The 21,863-nt window shown below is 47.4% G+C and overlaps 1 protein-coding gene across 3 annotated transcripts in view; it reads right to left on the bottom strand.

Moving 5' to 3' along the window:
• The window catches only part of pex5la (peroxisomal biogenesis factor 5-like a), a 49,075-nt gene that overhangs the window by 345 nt on the left and 26,867 nt on the right, over nt 1–21,863 (bottom strand). For 2 of the 3 annotated variants that reach the window (XM_029000236.1, XM_029000233.1), the window contains 12 exons: nt 17,431–17,542; nt 14,524–14,733; nt 14,147–14,270; nt 13,960–14,053; nt 13,519–13,548; nt 12,299–12,394; nt 6,950–7,066; nt 6,707–6,850; nt 4,833–4,903; nt 3,251–3,460; nt 1,907–2,072; nt 793–950 (listed from right to left, as the gene is read on the bottom strand). In XM_029000236.1, coding sequence (XP_028856069.1) covers nt 793–950; nt 1,907–2,072; nt 3,251–3,460; nt 4,833–4,903; nt 6,707–6,850; nt 6,950–7,066; nt 12,299–12,394; nt 13,519–13,548; nt 13,960–14,053; nt 14,147–14,270; nt 14,524–14,733; nt 17,431–17,542 — 1,532 coding nt within the window. The remainder of the gene's footprint in view (nt 1–792; nt 951–1,906; nt 2,073–3,250; nt 3,461–4,832; nt 4,904–6,706; nt 6,851–6,949; nt 7,067–12,298; nt 12,395–13,518; nt 13,549–13,959; nt 14,054–14,146; nt 14,271–14,523; nt 14,734–17,430; nt 17,543–21,863) is intronic. The other variant, XM_029000235.1, reaches the window with a different exon arrangement.

Here is a 21,863-nt window from a genome sequence, read left to right as displayed (position 1 = left end):
AATGTGTTTAAATATATAAATATATATTCATGGTATTGAAGATCTTTACTGAAAATATAATGCAAGCGAAATAGCATCCTTTTTATTAACAGAAAGTCAGTTCTAAAACCAGGACATTTCGGGCAGCCAGAACAGCATCTCTCCCTCTTCAGCTTGATCCACAACCAACACTGTACCTTCGTTTCTCAATAACCTAAAACTATAAACCAGTAACACAATCGATTTGCAAGGAAACCTGTGTGTAAAACACCGGAATTATATATTTTTTGAGTTTGTCTGAGAAAAATGGTTAAACGCGACAGAGACCTTTTCTGGTGAAACACTGCCCCCTAGTGATGGGGTATAAATTCGCTTCACTGACGTGCACTTGTGTTCTTTTCTCATGCTGTTAATTAATCATCTGAAGTTGCGCTTCCCCGCGGGCCTGTGTGACCCAGCGATTTGGCAGCGGTTCATGTTGCAAGCGTGCCTGCCCGTATTCCACCTTGGGATACTGGATAAACAGTTTGTTCAAGAACTTTGTGTGGATCCTCTCTCACGCCGCGCACTAAAGCCCTGCATTTGATTATTGGAACAGTCGAATGTGCAACAGACAGGGGTGGTAGGGCAGATGTGGCCACTGAGGTGCCACTGAGGTCCCCTTGATCAGCGTGCCGTCCCCACACGCTGCTCCCCGGGCGCAGGCGATACATATGCACCATGTGCTGTGCTGCAATGTCTATCTCTTTCATTTTCAGATCAGCTCAGAAGCTGATTTTTTATTTCATGTTCTGCTCAGCACCGGCCACTGACCTGTGAGCCCCCAAGTTGATGCAGCTGATGCCGAGGTTGTAGCGGGACCTGATGAAGCCTGGCTGCAGCTCCAGAGCGCGGGTGTAGGCCTCCACCGCCTCTTCGCTCCGGTCGCCGTTGGCCAGTGTTGCACCAAGCCGGTTCCACAGCAGGTAGTCCTGAGAACGCAGCGCAGGCCACAATGTTCCCCAGAATTACCCGAATATTTCACACGTACATAAACCCGCCTCCCACCTTCAGATAAAGGGACCAATGTGCATTTTAAAATATGTTATCAATAATCTAACAATGGCATTATCAGGCCAATCTTCTTACAATCAAGTTTCCTAAAAACATTAAAACTGTGGGATTCGGGATGTGGTTATGGCAATATTTCCACACAGTAGATGGTGTTTTTTTTAACTGAAGAGACTGTCAACATGTGACCTTGCATGTTTGAGCTCTCTGGCTGATAAATAAGGAGCAACAATGCTCTGTTGTGCTAGTGGGTAACACACAAGTGGGGTTCAAACCCCACTTACTACCATTGTGTCCCTGAGCAGGATTCGCTATGTAATTAACATTTGAGATTTTCTTTTCATGCACCCGTAGAAACTGGAAGAGAACCGCTCCCTTCATCCCTTCATTGCTCCCATTTCAAGTTAAACTGCCTGTACAGACCTTTTTCTTATTTCCCCAAAATGGCTGCTCCTCCAAAACCCCCTAAAACTGGCTTTAAACGGTCCACCTTCGGAAAACACGTACAGCCCGGCGCTTATAAACTCCATCCCTCCTCCTCACCAGGGAGGCCTCTATTACCAAGTCAAATCCGAAGGGGAGAATTTTCCCGACTGCGAATGTGGAGATGGAGTCAGGCATGCGCCAGCGACAAGGCGAATCAGAGGTTTCATCAAACGGAACTCTCCAGCATGAACACGTTGGTGCGTGAGTGTGAGTCTGTGAGTGTGTGTGTTTTTTTTCTTGCTCTGCGGCTGACAGTCGGCACACTTCAGTGCCTCCTCGACAATTTTCACTCTTACTGCCTCATGCTGTCCCTCTCGCCTGCGTGTTCCGCCTTTTCCCCGGAGACAACTGTTCCATGCATGTGTGCGCGCGTGTCTCTGTGCGTGCAGACCTCTGGTCGGACCGACAGGGCAGTGTTGAAGGCGTCCACCGCCTTGTTGAACTCGGAGCTCAGGTTGTAGAGCACGCCCAGGCCCGTCTGCAGGTCCGGGTCGACGGAGTCCGGGTTCTGCAGCGTTCCCTCCAGGAAGAGCTCCTTGACCTCGGACAGCAGGGTGCTGGGTGGAGAGCAGAAGCAGACAGAGGCTGAGAGTTCCACTTCAGACAGCGCCATCAATCAGGGCAAAAAAAAAAAAAAAAAAATCCACATGTACGTGGTCCAAAACAAGGACGTGAAATTCTAGCAATTCCCAAATTCCTATTGAACAGCTATCTGACAATTTTTGGTTCCCAGGTCTTTGTGTTGTTACCCATGGCTTGTTCAACCCAAGAAATCTGCAAAGACTGAAACAATAGACACTCTTCATGATAGTTGGAAATACGTAAGCAGCGTTCTGGGCAACCGAGAGAGATTTGAGAGAGTCTACGCGTCTTTGGTTAGGGTTATATGGTTATGTACGTATAGTTTCGAGGACACAGACTACCTTTATAAAACCCTGCAATGTGCAAGTTTACCTGCTGCCCTGACTGGTGGGTATAGTACAGATTTTGGCGACCTTTCTTGATTTAGTCTCAATTTTAGTCTTAATCTGGTTTTAGTCTACTCTTTGCGTAAATATGTCATTTTAGTTTTTATTAGTCGCGTCCAGACTCATTTTACTCTAGCCAAGAATTTTAGTCTTATTTTAGTAAGAATTTTCCACGACTATTTCAGCCTAGTTTTAGTCAATGAAAATTGTATTTTAGTCTTTTTTTTTTGTAATGCAACTGTATTTAACCCAGTCAATATAGAACAAGTACCTGTACATGATACATTTTGTTATAGTTATGGTCACATGACCAGCATTTACATTGCGTCTCGTCTCGTGGGTGGTAGTAGCCTAATGGGTAACACACTCGCCTATGAACCAGAAGACCCGGGTTCGAATCCCACTTACTACCATCGTGTCCCTTAACCCTAAGTTGCTCCAGGGGGACTGTCCCTGTAACTACTGATTCTAAGTCGCTCTGGATAAGGGGGTCTGATAAATGCTGTAAATGTAAAATGTAAAATCAGAAGGTTGCCGGTTCAAATCCCAATCCACCAAGGTACCACTGAGCAAAGCACTGTCCCCACACACTGCTCCTGTCATGGCCGCTCACTGCTCACCATGGGTGATGGTTAAATACAGAGGACACGTTTCACTGTGTCACCGTGTGTTTCACAATGACAATCACTTCACTTTCACTTTAATGAAGATACGTTGTGAAAAATGGTCTATTATGGTAGAAGTAAAGTGGTGCAGGAAGCCCTTACTTGCCCATGGTGGAGACACGGGACATTCTGCGCTGGGTGCTGGGGGAGCCAGTCAGGTGGCTCTTGCCCTTCAGAAGGTTCTTGTACTTTGGGTTGTGGCGCAGCCAGCCCAGCAGCGCCTCGCAGGCTTCCTGCCGCATGCCCGTGTTGGTCAGGCTCACCGCCAGGGCCATCAGGGCCTGCAGGTTGTTGGGGTGAAGCTCCAGACACCTGCGCAGGGAGCCGAGAACAGAAGTGGGAACATCAAAGGGGTCCTCGCCTGTGATGGACACTAATTAACGTGGCCCGAGGCAGACGACAATTAGGTGCACAGTGAGAGGAATGGATAACCATATGGCCTTGCAGGAGGAGACCATGTGGCCCAATGGTCTCCTCTTTCAAATGCAAAACCAAATATCAGTTTTTTCTATATTACTATTGTGCTGCTGATGAATAATGAGGGATTTTGTAGGATTGTCTGAATTCATGTGGTAACCACTGTTATACATTTGCAACAGCAAATCTGACTGATTGGTTGGCAACGTGATGCAATTAATCCCAATTAATTCTATGCAAAATGTTGTTTCCAATTCCTAATCGATTGACAGCTCCAGTTAAATTGATAGAAGCCCACTGTATTTCTGTTGACGTGATCCTTGGAAACAGGGTGGAGGAGAGGATTGTAGAAGAATAATTAAGGAGATCACAGGAGTTGGAGGGCAAGTTAGATAAAAAAAAATCATCTCAACACAATATTTCCAACTTTCCATGAAGCCAGACTTCCTGGGTCAATCGGGTCACTTTTTCATTTTCATTTTGGACTAATTCTTGGTGCCTTTCGTGACATAATAATGGGATCATGTGGAATCATCCCCACTCTAATCCATGTTCATCTGCAAGAGACAAATTTCTGATTACACAATAGGCCTATAGTTGGAAAAAAAAAACTAATCTGAGAGCCGTATTCAAACGGAACGTTCCACGTTATCCTGTTGAGGTGTTGTTTACTCTATCGCCTCGTCGAGATAATTTCTCTCAGTGGAGATATTGTCATTTTCACCTGACGCCCCTGGTGCTCGGAAACAGATGCCATGACTACTGTCCCTCGGGGAGACGCTAGTGATTCGTTCAGCCCCTTATGCAGGAGTGGGAGGAAATTATTGCAGATTTTACACCTTTAAACTCAATGTGGTTTTACAAAAACTCCATTCAACACAGACAGCAAAGTGAAAAAAAAAAAACTCTATATATCCAATAATTTACATCACACACACAAATACATGCATATATAAACCACAGTTACATATGTTATAAATAATTAACTGTGATTACATTTAAGTTTTTTATAAATTATTGCATGAAAGCAAATATTTAAAAAATATATATTTAGTGTTTTAGATTGGATTACACTGGAAAGTAGTAGTCGTGGCAGCTGTTGTTGCAGATTTAATTCATTTCATGCATTTAATTCAGCTCACAGGCCAGTACTCCACGCCTGAATGAGGAATGACGAATGCAGGATCTGCTCGTTGATGTGAGATCATGTTCAAGCAACACTCCAAAACGAACAGGCGAAATAAAGGAACCCCGAGAACCTCCTTACCTCTGGAGGGAGACGATTGCGGCCTGCTCATTCTCGTTCTCGGCTTGCGTGGTCCCCAACACTTGCCAAGCCTGGTGAGACACATTGTGAAAGAAATACAACACTGAATCATTCTTTATCCGACCCACGCATCTAATAATCCGAGGCAGAGATGAGAGCAATAAAACACACACACACACACACACACACACACACACACTGGTGCAGAAGGGACGTCATCAGCGCAATTAACCTTGATGCGATAATTGAGGCGAGGGCTTCCACTGAAGCTGGACACCAACCAATGTCGTTAAATAAACCTGATGAGTCGTCCTTCATTATCGTTCAATAAATCATGTGTGGGACCAGCGAGAACTTCTCTGCGTGTCTGGTGAACGGGACGAGTTTTCGAGACTATTGTACTGACCACATACACTCAACTCGAGATCCGATATGATATCTATTGAGGTAAATCTTGCAAACGTTACACGTGCTGTAGGGTTGTGAAAAATGAATCTTGCGTTCGATATATATCCCGATGAGGACGTGGACGATTCTGCATCATAGTAACGTTGCTTGGTGATTTTCTGGCGGCTGTATAAAAATTCTAGTTAAAGTGACTGTGGTGGCCTGATCTGAGTACAGCGCTGCTCCAGGCATGAGTTTGGCCTCGTCCACACGGATGTTCAAAATGAACGCCCTATGAGCGGCATACGCGTTTGTGCCCCGCTTTGTAGCTGCGTTGGATTGACGCTTTTTATCGTTTGTCAGGATTCCGACAGAACGCTGCATGCAGCGTATATTTGATGCGCTGGTGCTGAGCGTGCAGCCGACTGAACGCTGGTGCTGAACGCATGTGTGACACTTTGACTTGTTCCAATAAACAGAAGGACGGCCAGTGATCAGTCCGCACTCACCAGTGAACGAGGCCTCAACTCTCATCCCACTTATGCATTTGAAAGGTAATGTAAGAAAATCGATCGATAACATTGAAAAATGGATTGATAATCAAGGCATTGATAATGATATTCGAATTGATTCGTGAGACCAGCGAAGGTTCAGTTCCTAGTCCACCGAGGTGGCGGCAAAGTACGTTTCTGCTTTTCAGTGTAAAAACAATGTATGTCAATTCGGTTTTAATCATCACACAGTTATATCGATTTTTAGCCAGTTATTGGTGTTCAGTTACATTCCTATCCATGGCAACGTCTTGATGGGGCAGTGGTGGCCTAGCGGTTATGGAAGCGGCCCCGTAATCATAAGGTTGCCGGTTCGAATCCCGATCAGCCAAGGTGTCACTGAGGTGCCACTGAGCAAAGCACCGTCCCCACACACTGCTCCCCGGGCGCCTGTCATGGCTGCCCACTGCTCACTCAGGGTGATGGTTAAATACAGAGGACAAATTTCACTGTGTGCACCGTGTGCTGTGCTGCTGTGTATCACATGTGACAATCACTTCACTTGATATTACGTGGTGCGACCCCTGCATAATGCAAACAGGGGTGTGACCAACTGTTATTATGCACAGTGTGACTTCATGTATGATTGTTTCAAACACAATTTAAATTCTTGTCTTGTCATTATTCAACAAACATATTCTCCAAATTGAATCCAATTGATTCAAACAATTCCTTGTAAAAATAATGAAGGGAATCTATTGGTGTTTATGCTGGATGGCTGCAAGTCTGCGTTGGACGATTCTGGAACCCCTCATCCGCCATCGTGCCACCGGCGCCCCGCCGTCAGTATAACAGCGTGTGTGCGCGCCGACTGCCACGCGTGCCATAAAATATTCACCCGGGAGCAGCCCTGCCTCAGACCAGCACGTCCCCCAGCGTGACTGGCAGCTCCGGCAGGGAAGGACAGGGACTCGTTTCCAGCTCCCGCCCACTCACCTCGGAGTCCTGAGGGTCCTGCAAGATGGCCGCCTCCAGCAGTAACACGGCATTGGGCAGATCGCCCTCCCTGGCCTTCCTCAGCCCCTCCTCAAAAGCGTTGGGCCAGTCTTTGTACGGGTTGTCCGTGTGGAAGTAGTACCCCTGGGGGGCGAAAAGGGTTTGACTAGGGATGTATCAGTCGATCAATCAGGCAACAACGGGCAACTTTACGCTGCGCCGTGGCCTGGGGGGGGGGCTCACCTTTTCGAGGGGCGAGACGGAGGACGGCATCTGGGCCTGCTCGTTCTCCGTCAGCCAGTTCCTGCGGGCCAGCTCCTCCCACTCCGCCTGCATCTTGTCCCAGAACTCGGTGTCCGACTGCAGACAGGCAGAGGATGCGAGTTAACGGTGACGTGAGGACGCTGGCGAGTGGCAGCTGTGTGTGCAGATGTGCGTGCACCTACGCGAATCAATAATGAACGAATGCGCATGAATATTGATGGAGATGTGAGGTTTGGACGAGACTCTCCGTCAAGTCGTTGAAGTAAACTAAAGTAATGTTGGAAACGTAATTGTATGCAACATTATATGAAACCTGAAAAGACAATGTTGTGTTTGGACAACTCCCTGAACGTGGATCAGTAGTGGGGCAGTGGCGGCCCTTTTATCAGAAGGTTGCCGGTTCGAATCCCGCTGAGGTGCCACTGAACAAAGCACCGTCCCCACACACTGCTGCCCGGGTGCCTGTCATGGCCGCCCACTGCTCACCAAAGGTGACGGTTAAAAGCAGAGGACACATTTCGTTGTGTCACAGTGTGCTGTGCTGCAGTGTATCACAATGACAATCACTTCGCTTTCACCCATTCGTTCTGTTTCTGGCCACTGGTGGCAGTTTTAACTGTCATGACAGACCTGCTGACATACTGCATCCCTCCCAAAGAGCCCTCATAAGACCACTGTTCATAATCGTTGACAATTCCAACTATATAAAGAATTATTCAGGTAAGATTCTTTGCTTATGAGGCATTGTGGACACACAGTGAAAAAAATTGTACTTCCATATGATGCCAAATGAATATTGCTGTATAGAAATACGTCCATGTAGGGGGACAAAGGGGACTGATTACCCAGGTCCCACACAGCTCTCAGAGCCTGAAATACAGTGTGGAGTGAAAGGTGTGGGGACTGCTGGTGCACATTTGTCCTGCACACCCCTGTACTGCACATTAATAGCATTTCTGATTGCGGGTATTATCGCCACTGGGCAAGTCTTTGAAAAACCCAGACTATAACGGAGACCTGCTTAAATAAAGCCAGCCAAATCTGAATTGAAAATCCAGACCTTGTTGGCAGTTCACAATGGAGCCAAATTAAAACACGTGCCCCGCTCTGCCCTCAAACCCCTGGTAACCATCTTCCAGGGAACGTTTCGTGCGGCGAGACGTTATTTGGCGCATTGCGAGGTGGATAATTAAGGTGAGTGAATGGGAGTCGTCATCGGGAAGTCACAGGTAAGAGTTCAGAGTTCGTTGGGCGGGCCAAGTGAATAAGGTTCTGATTAAAGTTTCTCCAGCTCAGCTGGTCAGGGATCAGCATTGTGGGCTGTGCAGCATTGTGGGCTGCGCTTCTGTTGAATTGGTTCCTATAAAAACACTAACCTTTTAAATTCCTCAGCTGGTTCCCCTAGAGCAGTGGTTCATGGGGGATGTATCTGCGCTGAGGTCACCAAAATGATTATTATAGTAAACATTTACCGTATAAAATCCCAGTAACACAGCCGAACTCTGTATAATCCTGCGTATTTCCGTCGCCTCTTCATCTAGGGCTGTTAAAAAGCTGCACAATGCCAGAGCTGACGGGGTCGCCGCTGTATGGAAATGGTGCAATAAAACCCCTGTCTGTGTGACTGCCATTTATTTCAATGCACCACAGAGCATAATAGTCAAGTCATGTCGGGTCTAACTACCGATTACAGCTCTCATATACTTATCTTTACTTTACTTTGCAGACGCTTTTATACAAAGCGACTTACAAGAGGAAGTCTGTAGTGTAAAACAAGGAGAATAAGAACAAAAAATGAACTTTTTTTTGCAAATAAAAGTTTGTAATGAATAATTTTGTTCTTTGAACGTGTGTACGTGTGAAGGAATTGGGGTGGGTGGGTCCTGGCCTATCTTGCCACTGGTCTAGAGGTTGTCCACGATAACGTCCCATTGACCGCTGCGGACACAGTGCATTGTGAAAAAGCGAAAGCCTGGATATGTTGACCACAATTTTCCATCGCCGCGTCCTCTCCAGTGGTGCTTGGACGAGCGCATGGATTTAACTCTGATGAGGTGGACCTAATCAGCGGCGTGGCTCTGGTCCCCACTCGACATTCAGTCGCGCAGCTCCTCAACGCCGTCTGGAGATGAATGTTGACGGGGGGTTCAGCCCGGCCGGCAGTCACGTCAGAACTCCTGAGATGGAGGCTGAGAGGCAGCGATGTCTTCGTCCTGTCCTTCCTTTCATGCAGTGAGGCTCTTGTCTGGGTCTGGCTTTGACAGGTCTGGGTGTGAGCAAGTGGGTTTCGGAAGGCTGCAGAAATGGATGATGGTCCAGGGAGGGCTGCCCATAGGGCATTTCCATTTGGTATTTAAAATAAATAATATGAAATTATTGATAAGTAGTTATTTATATTTTTACTTATCTTTAAACTAGTATTCTGACTCCTAAAATCGAATTATTTTGTAGCAGCACCATTACATCTGATAACCTGGAGCTCCAGGCGTCTTCGGGAGGTCAGCTGGGATCTTTACCCTCAACTCCCTGCCCCATCTGTGGCTTTCAGACATAATCCACTTCCTGTCTTGGGTTCAGAGAGGTTAGCCGCGTATTAATTGTGATTGTTATTAATAAAAAAAAAAAAAAGTCCTTCATGACCGCACAAGTTAATAGATTCCGCAAATTACGCCTGTTCGCTGATGAAAATATATTCACCAAACTATTTATACCAGTCGAGCCCTCGGGGTCGCGTTGTGTTCGAAATTACAACAGGCTTGGAGGCAAGCAATTAGTGGGCCAGCAGCCTCCCATTCAGTAATAATTGCACTGCGGAAGCTTCACCGCGAAAGCCATGTTGTTTGCGAGGGACGTCACAACGCCAACTGCATCCGAGACACTGCCTTGCGTCTGAGAAAGTCTATAAGTAATTAAAAAACAAGAATCTATTTCGTGCTGCTTTTCCGCTTGATGGCTTGACCTCGGCGCATTCCCATTCCAGGTCCAAATGATGGGCCCCGACACTGGAATTACGCTTATTTTCATTTTCATAATAAGCCAGGTGAATACAGCAACCCCATTCCCCCGACGTCTCTTTCGTTTATGCCGCACTTGCCGAAACATGTCAAGGAGATTCCTCCCGTGCTCCATGGATGGAATATAGCCAACAAGAGTCATTATGGAAATGCGATGTGCAAATAATGCCTGCGCTCGGCATTCGTTCGAGCCGCTGCGCCTGGCCTGGTTTCCCCGAAGATGAACAGCTCCAGTTTTGGCCCTCAAATGCAATTAGCGCTTTTTCAGCCTTCGAAAAAAAGACACTGAGAACAAAGTCCTTTGTATGAACAGTTTGAAAGAAGAGGGCTTCTGGATGGAAATGTGCAGAACCATGGCCCTGCTCCTTTAAGAACATCGCCGCCCTCTCGGCACATTATGAACAGCTGGGAACCTGAGGAAGCAACGGACTGTCAGGTGCTCAGTGGACCCGGGATCCCAGCCGCCACCGAACACAGCAGCCCGGTCCGGGGTGGAAATCCTGCAGCGTTCTGTTCGATTGCGTTCGATTTTGCAGGCTTGGGAAACAGTTAAAAAGTCATACAGCAGCTTTGTGCATTACGTGTGCGAGCATGAAACAATTTTCCACTTATGCCAATTAAAGTCTACATTCAAATTACGTTCAGGTTGCATCTATTAAAACCATCACAGGTTGCTTTTATCTGCCGCCGCCTTATTACAAGCGGTAACGGAATACGCAAAATTCATTATGCAACACTGATGGTTGGCTGCGTTAACTAAGACTAAACTGCAAGTTCTTCTGAATTGAAATGAGTTTTCATGCAGCCATCCACAGCACCAGAATAGCAGTGGAAAAAAAAGCAAACGCCTGGAGCCGAATTATTATTTACGGCTGAGACCGAAAGATCTAGAGAAAATGTTGGCCTCGCGAATCATCCCGATCACAGTGCTTCTTTTATTAGCATGTACTATCTGACATATCCAAAAATGTCTCATCCTACCTGCCCTCTCTTCAGATAATGCATAGTGTGCTGTTCCATTGGCTCCCTGTCTCACTCGTGATTTTTCCCCCCGTTTTTTTATAATTTTTTTTGTGAAATACATTAGATGTTCAGGCCTCTGACAAGAGGGAGATTTCATTTCAATTAATCCTGACATATTGCTCTTCCCCCCTCCTTTCCATTAAGCAAATTGAATATCTGTGTGGAACAGAAGACATTAAATCTTTTGTTTTCATGACTAGATGGGTGGAGCCTTGGACACATTCCGCATTCAGTACGCAGAGCAGGACACTGGTCGAGATGCGGAGGATCACGTTTCTCATCGGTCACGCCTTTCCTTCGTCTCTGGGCTGGCATTCCCATTCAGAAAGCGGTCCACGCCCGTCCCACATGGTGAAGATGTGTTAAGGACACATCCTCCATTATTCATCTCTGCATTTACACAGTTGGGCAAAATACTGATGCAAAACTGAATACATGAAGGCTATAAAGATATTCTGTAAGGTATTCCATTTCAGAAATTCATATAAAACTCATTTTGTTTTTCTTTCATGAAGGATATCGCATTAGAAAATTATGTCACATCATCTTGATACCTGGGTTTTATGGGTAATTACATGCAATAGTCCATTCACGTTCAAAAAAGGCGGGGCTAAATGATCTAGGCCAAAATACAGCATCGCCATCAAGCTTTTTTTTCATTTGACTGCCCTCCACATCCACATTAGAGCGCGTGAAGTAGATTTTGCTGTTAAGTAACAGTGCTCTAAATGCTGTATTGCAAAATGTAACCTTCATCTTTTTTGTATTCTAAATGCAATCCAACCCTGTTTACAGATTTTTTTCCTGTCGTACAAGGCGACACGGGTATATATAACAGAAGCTGCTTGTGTTACAGTGTATAATAAGGTCAGAGGTCAACCAATGCGTGTTACATAATTACTTGTGCATGGTGCTTGTGTTTTGGTACTTGGTTAGACATGTTATCTACTGCCGCTTTTCTTATTTGGCCAGTGTTTTGATCGGAATCAGAATCAGATATTTCTGGCCTTCACGGCCATTGGATGTTAAAAGGTCCTGGCAGTTGTAGAGACGTAACCACTATCACATTACAGTAACCATAACTTCCCGGCGACACGCGATACCGAGCGTCTGATTCAGCAACGGCTGCCACAGATACCCTTCCATTGTTAGGTGGCGGAAAGTCGTGCAACTTTAAAGGCCAGGGGATGAATTCAGAACTAGTGCGTTATTTAGTGAATTTGTAACCCTAGACTGATAAAGTAAAATATGATTTATAATACTTCTATCTGGTGTTTTCTTCCTGCCTTACCTCCACTGCAGCTTTGGCCCTTTCGAACTCCTCCTCCAGTGACTGGTTCCTGGACAGGAGGGCGCTGCCCCACCTTTGGTCTTTGGTCAAGCGGCCCTGTCAGACACAGGCAGACAGGAATATTCAGAGGGAGCCCGGGGGCCGTCTGGCTCACAGCCGGTCCCCAGACGGCCCAAGAGAAAGCCCCGCTCCTGCCCTGAGACGTCATCAGCATCTCCTCACTATTCCCAGCCCCTCCATCACCAGCCTCCTCCACTCTGACGCCCAGGAGTGATGAAGCTGAGAAAGTGGCAGGACTCCCAAAAACAGCCAGTGCTGGGACACGGTGCACATGCTACATGCCATAATAGGACCGACAGTGTAATGCCTTATAACGCTGGAAATATTTATACACAAATAAATCCATTTTTGAAATGTGTCAGCCTTCATGATACTTGCAAACAAGCCAAAAGCTTAAAATATGCATCAGGCTGCCTGTAATGTCTGCAGACGAGGAACTGGAAGACGTGAAGTTGTGAACTGCCCCATTAATTACATATCTATCGATAAGTAATCGATTCAATGGTTTCATAACGACGAATTAATTTCAGAATCTGGCCATGACGTCCCCAGCAATAGAAGGCATTGCACACAAAGAAAGCATTTGCATCGTAAGCGCGGTCCCGACAAGACCTGACGTTGATTGGCGGAAGTACTGAACGAAGTGCGCGTTCCATGCGGGGAGAATTCCGGAAAGACGGGCCCAGAGTCAACTCCACAGTTACCTTCAACGTTACGGAACATTTCCCATTTCCATGGCCATTATAACGGGGCCGTTAGTGAGAGATCTAATCGAAGTTGGCAATTTATTTATATATTAAACCCGCCCCCTCAGGAAGCAGACGCTGCAGACGTGGACCTCGAACGGCGAGGGGACCATCGTGCCACTTTGGAGTCGAATGCAGCCTCGGATTCTGTATTTTAGAATCCGTCTTTTTCCCGGGGCGCCTCCGCCACGTATGCATTATTCAGCCGGGGGAGCAGGAAGGGCTGGTGGAGCTCCCCTACACTACAACGGGCTCGGGACGGAGGCCGCTGAATAATTCACCAGCTATTAACCTAACAATGGCGGACAGCGACGGGCAGCCGCCGTGGAGCGCTTAACGTTTGCGCGGCAGTAAAGCGGCCGGCACAGCAGCAAAATTCAGCTTCACAGAAATAGAATGCATAGATTAGCTTACATGTCTTCCACTAACACACTGTCTGTTGAGCTGGAAGGAAAGAATTCTGGGCGTTAGAACACAGAACGTGGAGGAACGCCACTAATCCACCCTCCACACCTCATAAGCACATAAATCAAACTCAGCATTTAACATGATAATGCATGGATGATGCATGCTCAAGCCCCGCCTGCGGGGCAGTGGTGGCCCCGTAATCAGAAGGCCGCCGGTTCGAATCCCGAGGGTCCCCTTGATGAAGGTACCGTCCCCACACACTGCCCCCCGGGCGCCTGTCATGGCTGCCCACTGCTCACCAAGGGTGACGGTTAAATACAGAGGACACGTTTCTTTGTGTCATCATGTGCTGTGCTGCAGTGTTTCACAATGACAATCACGTCACTTTCACTTTCACGTGGAGCTTCGGAGTTGAAATGGCCGCCCCGCGGGCGTGAAGGTGCTTACTTGGGTTAAAGGAGTTGGTTCGGTTTCCACTTTGGTATTAACTTCCAGGGAGTTTTTTGCCGCCAACTCCGGTTGGGTTTTGCAGTCTATTGACCTGTGGATGGCAGGAGTGGTGTCACTCATTCATATTTGAACGGTTATCCGACATTCGGAATGCGGGCTAATGAAACAGGGGCAGTTTGCTTGCCACAAAAGTTCACTGGAGGAGTTTTTGGAAGAGCGCCTTCTCTCCAGTTTCCACTTCCTGCTGCCATTTCTGTCGGGGTGGACGTTCAGTTCCTCCCATTTCTCCAGTGGGGAGGGGACATTTCCTGGAAAATAATACATGATATGTGGTGGTTATGTTGCCCATCAAAAATGTTTTTTCAAGAAGCTTCAGAAATGCTTATTAGTGATCTGAAGAACCCCTGAACTTCATGCCCCTTAACCTATTTTATTAATTTAGACTCCTCAAGGGTCCAGGTAGCTATTTAGACGTAGCTATGGAATAATAAATATTTATGGTAATTGGGCTGCTGATCATCAAAAACATCTTATCTAAGGCCCTGCTCTAGATGGGAGCACCTGAGTCCAGCGAAGATCTCTCCAGGGTGCGTGAATTGGGGACGTTCTGTTCTTCATCCACCTGGATCAACTCTGTTTCATCTGTTTTCTTCCGGTAAGCAGTGACGCTAGGTCCATCTCCGCGGCCTGACAGCGGACTCTTCCTGTCTTTGCTGTTCCTTCTCTTGCCGGGCTCACTTAGGTCCAGCAGGTCCAGGGAAGATGACAGCACTGGGAAAAAGAAGGAAAAAAAAAACGACTGTCAGGGGCAGTGGTGGCGTAGCGGTTAAGGAAGCGGCCCTGTAATCAGAAGGTTGCCGGTTCGATTCCCGATCCGCCAAGGTGCCACTGAGGTGCCACTGAGCAAAAGCACCGTCCCCACACACTGCTCCCCGGGCGCTTGTCATGGCTGCCCACTGCTCACTCAGGGTGATGGGTTAAATGCAGAGGACAAATTTCACTGTGTGCATCGTGTGCTGTGCTGCTGTGTATCACATGTGACAATCACTTCACTTTTTTTTTTTAGGATGTACTATATGTGCATAGTATGAAGAGACCGGGCCTGCAGATGCATTTGAAGAATTAATTGCAGGGGGCGTGGCGTGTCCTAGTGGTTAAGGAAGTGGCCGGTTCGAATCCCGATCCTCCAACATGCCACTGAGCAAAGGCACCGTCCCCACACACTGCTCCCCGGGCGCCTGTCATGGCCGCCCACTGCTCAGCAAGGGTGACGGTTAAATACAGAGGACACATTTCACCGTGTCACCGTGTGCTGTGCTGCAGCGTCTCACAATGATGATCACTTCACTTTCACCATCCCGCATTCGTTCTGTTTCTGATCACTGGTGGCAGTTTTAACTGTTATGGCAGACCTGATGATTCTGTGTCCCTCCATCTAGAACAGAGGTCCTTCTCAGTCTAGTTCCACCCCAGAAGGCCCTTTGAACCGCAGAATGGTCTGTCTCTACCGTATGAATCTCCTTGGTGGACATGTACATATGTGATTAACAGTGAGGTCAGAAGATCCAGAAAAGATGTGACCGTGACGTGTGGACGTGACCGGCAGGGCCCGCCTGGTCATAGCAGCCCATGGGGGAGGTTGTCTGCGTGCTCAATTAAGCAGTTTGATTCTGGGCCATCAGAGCGGCGAGGACCGTCGCCCCTTCTCTCTCTCCGTCTGGGAGGGCACTTCTCCCATTTTCACCTCATTGTTTTCTAATTACTCTTCACTTCTGCTTTGGAAGTTGTGCCTCTGTAATTACGAGGAGACGCTGAAGGTAAAGCGATAATAATCCAGCACCCACTAATGAAGGCCCTTTTAATTGGGATTTTTACTTTTTTTTTTTTTAGTTTAACGGCATCTGGAAGTCGTGCACCGTGCCAGCAGTGATTTTCGTAATTTTAAGTTTCTAATGTGACTGTTTTCTGGTATTGACATTTAATGCTCCCCTTTGGCAGTGTGATGTCAAACATTAAATATTCCCTAATGCTTCTTTTATGACTCAGCAGCCTTTTAGCGTGCATGATCGAAGCTAATAAACTGCACAATGATTTCTTTAATGGCTTTGTTTTGTGCTGGTCTGTGCTAATACATTTTTTAAGCGAGTCCTTCCCTCCCAGAAAGAAAAAATAAACAGAATAATTAAATACAAAAAAATTGCATGTTCATATGGGATGTTCAAATGCCGAACGGGGGAAGCAGCTCCATTTCAGATGAATGAGCTCCTTCAGAGCTTCACCTCCACGTCGGCTTGCCAGGTGGAATTACGTGGCGCTATTTAGCGCCGTAGTTGTGCGCAGCAGAAAACATCTGTCAGAAAATAATTACCTGGGACCTCCTCAGCGTGTCAGGAAATAATAATATGTGTTTAAATGTGGATGATTATGCCTCTGTTATGGTGCATGATGCTGTAAGGGAGTTGCGGAATCGTTGGGTATTTAAAATTAGAACCTGCCCGAACAGATCCGCAGACGTGAAACAGTTAGAAACAAGACGTGTCTGCTTGCTGGCTCTCTGCATGTTATAAGTGATGAAGTGAAGTGATCGTCATTGTGATACACAGCAGCACAGCACACGGTGCACACAGTGAAACGTGTCCTCTGCATTTAACCCATCACCCTTGGTGAGCAGTGGGCAGCCATGACAGGCGCCCGGGGAGCAGTGTGTGGGGATCGGGATTCGAACCGGGAAACTTCTGATTACGGGGGCGCTTCCTTAACCGCTAGGCCACCACCGGCCCCAAGAGCTACACTCACACCTGTGTGTAATTTGCTGGTGTGTAATTATTTCTGGACTCTAATGAGGTGTTTATAAACAATGCTTACAAGGGGAGGGGCCTGTAAGCATGATTGACAGCTCTCCCAAGCTCTCACACACCCTGCAATTCGAACCCCTTTCTACATGTCACATGACCAGGTGTAGCGCTTCAAAAAATGTCCCCCTGGAAAGTGTAGGCACATGGCTGTGGATTTACAACCCAGCTTATGTCCCTGCAGACGCCTTACAGGTATGGATGACAATTTGTCATCTAACCAGGCTTGTGTCTATCTGATACAACCACTGACCTTCTGCCATTAATGTCGGACACTTGAGAAGCCAAAACAGAAAAGTTCTACGCACCCCAAAGTCCCCACTGTATACTGAATTTATGAGTCTTTAGCGAATCACTCAAGCATTTGGGAAAATTGCTCAGTTTGTTCGTTTAATCCTCGTGCGCGAGGGCACCGTGAAATCCAGACGCCCTCCCAGTTCCTTCCTTTTCTTCTGGGACGCCCCGGGTCGCGCTGAGTGACATAATCTGTTCACGCTGCTCAGTTCATTTCACTTGTAGGGGCTGAGCTGAGAACGCTGACATGTTTGCCAGGGGCTTTCAGGAGCCAAAAAGAAGATCCTGAGCCACGGCGAGGGGACAGCGAGGGCGGGGATACCTGCGGTGTTGGAGGTCACCGGGCGGGCGGCTCCATCACACTTGGTTTCGCAGAGGAAGTCGTCGATGGAGGGGCTCAGCAGGGGACGGCTCTCTTGCTGCTCGCTCACCAGCTGCAACGAGAAGCAGAGCGGAGGACTTCAGGAGAACGTCACCCCCACACACCGCCCAACCCAACGTACACTGCCGTCCACAGAGAGCCCCGCTGCGTCGGGGACTGAGACATCTTCTGTCTCTAACCAGCCCGTAGAACCTCTAAACCTCTACACTATACCGCGCCGTTCTCTCCAACAGTGGTGACAATACTCAAAATTTACACAAACAGACGAATGAACATGAAGAAGAGGAACTAATTACATTTTTTTGCTGGAGTGGAATTTCCCAGAACACGAATTTTTATTAGGTTTTCTAAAAATATATAAATACATATAAAAAAAATCATGTGGATCCTAAGGTCCACGTCTTTGACCTTACACTACTGAACGACCCCCATGCTGAGTGACAATAAATGCAGGCTCTTTTGGGCAGAGGTACCCCGAATGTGGATTTAGACGTCAGTTCTCGCTGTGTTCTGATTGGCCGGTTTCCTGTCGGCATCGTGAAGGTGTCACCAGCGCATCAGTTTTCCAGTTTTTTCCGCTCCAACGCTGCTGAGAGCTCTCCTACCGCCTCCTTGTCCGCAGCGACCTTTTGATGAGCGCTGGCGCTAGAATTCGGATGAGCAACGTCCCCCCCACACCCGTCCCCCCATTGCTGATTTTAATTTTCGTCTAAATTACCACTCGGCGTGCATCATCCCAACAGCCGTTTTAAACGCCACAAAGCCGCACGCTGCTGATTTGCCCATGATTCTCTCCAGTAAACAAAGCACAACTCTCTAAAGTGTATGACTATGGAGGGCTGTAGGTAAAATCATGTCTTCTGCGGCCCCTCCCTTATGTTAAATAAGATGGCCACCATTATCCACCACAACATGATTTACGTCACGCGCCTCGTCACCGTTCGCTGGCTTAAAGGGGGCGGTGGTGGCCTAGCGGTTAAGGAAGCGGCCCTGTAATCAGAAGGTTGCCGGTTCGAATCCCGGTCTGCCAAGGTTCCACTGAGCAAAGCACCGTCCCCACACACTGCTCCCCGGGCGCCTGTCATGGCTGCCCACTGCTCACTCAGGGTGATGGGTTAAATGCAGAGGACAAATTTCACTGTGTGCACCGTGTGCTGTGCTGCTGTGTATCACCAGTGACAAAGTGACTTAATGCCTGTTCAATTACATGTCATTTTTGCCGACTTAGGATCAGTTCCGTCGCTTCGCGCTCAAACTTTGAACACCGGGTGAGAGCAGTGCTTTCTGACTCGATCCACACGTCGGCAACCAGCACAGTTCCGACTTTCAGAATGTTTCACTTCGACAGCAACGCGTGGGAAAAGGCCTCTAATAAGGGCGCCCGCCAATTTACATCCGATCTTTCTCCCAGTTTCATGCCGACTAAATGGAAGTACTGTCTCCCCGTCGCTCACAGATGGCCCAGAACTTCTGTCTGTGGAGGCCGACCACAGAGAACCAAAACCATTGAAGTTAATTGGGTTTTTATTGCCCTTTTTCGAGCTTCTCCACTGCGTGTGTGGCGATTTATTTCCAAAACGCAGAGTCGCCGCTACCTCATTTCACACCTGCGCTCTTTCTCTTTCGGCGTCAGTTTTAAGGTGAAATAATATGGATTAAGGGCAGCCTTCATCCTGGACTATAGATTCATTTCTTTTGTGCTTCCAGTTTTGGCTTCGACCATGACCTCTCTACTCTGCACCCAGAGAAGCATTTCTCCAACGCACATACGCCACTGGGCAGAAGAGTTGATTCACCGAACTCACCTATGTTTAATAAGCACATACAACTGCTCTTAATTTCATCCTCCATTTCCTGTTACATACTTGGCAAGAATATACACTGAGTGAATTATGAAGAGATAAAATGAGAGGAGAAAAAGGTTGAACTGTAAGATTTTTCTTGCACTTTTGGCAGAAAATAGAAAAGCATTCCTGACCTGAATGAGAATTATTAAGGCCATTAATTATGTAATATGACTTCAGATCACACTGTGGGCCAATAAATGTTCCTCAGCCCAGGAATCCTATATTACTCCTCGGAATGTGATGGGAGCTGCAACACTAATTCCAGTTTTGATGCTAATTTAAGTCACATAAGTCACAAGACACTTGATTTGAAACGTGTCCTCTGCATTTATCCCATCACCCTTGGTGAGCAGTGGGCAGCCATGACAGGCGCCCGGGGAGCAGAGTGTGGGGACGGTAGCTTCATCAAGGGGACACCTTGATGTCGGGATTTAAACCCACAACGTTACATTACGAGTCGGCTTCCTTACCCGCTAGGTCACCATTGTAGAATTTGCCACTGGAAATTCAATAAAAGATGCGACACTCAAGGTTACAGAGTAGGTAATGATATTGATGTGTGAAATTATACCATAATTATAACCACAGTACGTTACGTTAAACAATACGTTGTGGTGGCAGTGGTTGCCTAGTGGGTAAGGAAGCGGCCCCGTAATCAGAAGGTCGCCGGTTCGAATCCCATGCCGCCACGGTGTCACTGAGGTGTCACTGAAAAGCACTGTCCCCCACACACTGCTCCCCGGGCGCCTGTCATGGTGCCCACTGCTCACCAAGGGTGATGGGTTAAATGTAGAGGACACATTTCTACTGTGTGCCCCGTGTGCTGTGCTGCTGTGTATCACCAAGACAATCACTTCATGTTATAATTTCCCATATCAAAATATAGACATTACCTACTGCTCCAGATTCTAAGATAGAAATGTACTGCATATATAACAATGCAAAACAATGACGTGTTATCAGAATCTGCAGTGCTACTAATGGTATGTACTCCGATGCAAACTCATTCTTCTTAAGTATACAGATGCCGCTTGTCATTTTGTGCACGACTCAGCTGGAGCACTCTCCAAGAAACACACCAAGTACACATATGAGAGATGACAATTAAGATAGGCCGCCTCCCTCCCATGCCTCGTATCTGTTTAGCATCGGATAAGACAAATTGAAATGCCAGCCTGGGAGCCTGCTTGAGAAGGATCACTCCTAACTTGCCGGATCATTACTCATCCCTGTGCAACCCTGACCCGCACAGTTCCGTCTCTCGTAAGGTCAGTCTCCATCCCATAAGGGGTGGCAAGCAATTAAGTCGCATCGGAGTGTATGCAATCACACATGATTATGCGTATCTATAAATATATGAGGTCATTTATGGGCATCTTTGGTGCTAATGACAACAAAAAAAGATACAAAAGCCCTTTCCGCTGGAGGTCAGGGCGTCAAGGACGCGCCTTACGGACGTGCTCGATGGGAACTGGAACTATGCCTATTAGCGTGGAGTGTGGAACATTTCCTGCCTTTGAAATATACTATTCGTGTCCTTTGATGTCTTGTCTGAGGACGCCCCTAAAGATCTTCTGTCAAAATAATGATGTTGCTTAACCTTTCCGCTCGCCACAATGGGCCTTTATAGCTTTTGCCGCTAATTATCGGCTTAATGGGGTCGGAAAATCCACTCGATTACCAGCCCTGTGCGAAGACGCCGGGCAGGAGCTTTCACAGTCATTATGCACACGATGCAGGTTTAACCCCAGTCCATGCAGCAAAACGGGGGGATTGTGGCTGGCCGCCCCTAACAGGGGAATTCGGGTTTTATCCCTTCTTCATCCCGCTCAGCGGGTCGTCATTTCGTGGACCTTCGCATGATTACGTAATGGAAAACTCGAGCTAATTGCGCTTCCGGGGCAGGGCTCCGAGCGCGAGGTCTCTTAAGATGCTGTTGTCAGGGGAACTCAGGACAAGTTAGGATCACAGCCTCCTGACGGAGTCGGGCACCAGCCACTGGGCCCGGGGGGGCGGCGGTTTAAAATCCACGTTCATCTCAACGAGACCGTGCGCAGCTTTCTGTGGGCATATTGCAACAGTATATTGTAAGTGCTGAAAGCTTTATGTTCATTTATGGAGGTCAAGAGGGCCCCGGGGGAATAAAACTGTGACATACATACAGGGACAGATGGGAAAAATGAGTATGCAAATGACAAAGCAAAAAAAGGTGTCATAAATTGGACGGCCGCTGTGAACGTGTTGTGGTGTGTATTTAAGCCTTCACCACGACAGAACGATGCTCCTGCAGCCCCGTTTTTGAGGTGCTATTGATTTAGAGCTGTTCCCGAGTTGAAGTGTAATAAGTTCTAGCACATTCAGAACACACTGTACAGCACGAGGCAGAGGAACATTCCCCGTTGTCTGTAGGCTTTAATTTAATTTAGTCATTTCCTCCCGTTTGGAAAGCTGCACGGAACCGCTGCAATCGGGAGAATTGACTGTGGGGCGCACCGGCACAGCGAATTGATATCGATCTGCATAAAC

This window comes from Denticeps clupeoides, chromosome 13, assembly GCF_900700375.1.
Source record: "Denticeps clupeoides chromosome 13, fDenClu1.1, whole genome shotgun sequence".
Classification (NCBI taxonomy): Eukaryota; Metazoa; Chordata; class Actinopteri; order Clupeiformes; family Denticipitidae; genus Denticeps; species Denticeps clupeoides.
This window is presented reverse-complemented; position numbering and strand designations above follow the sequence as displayed.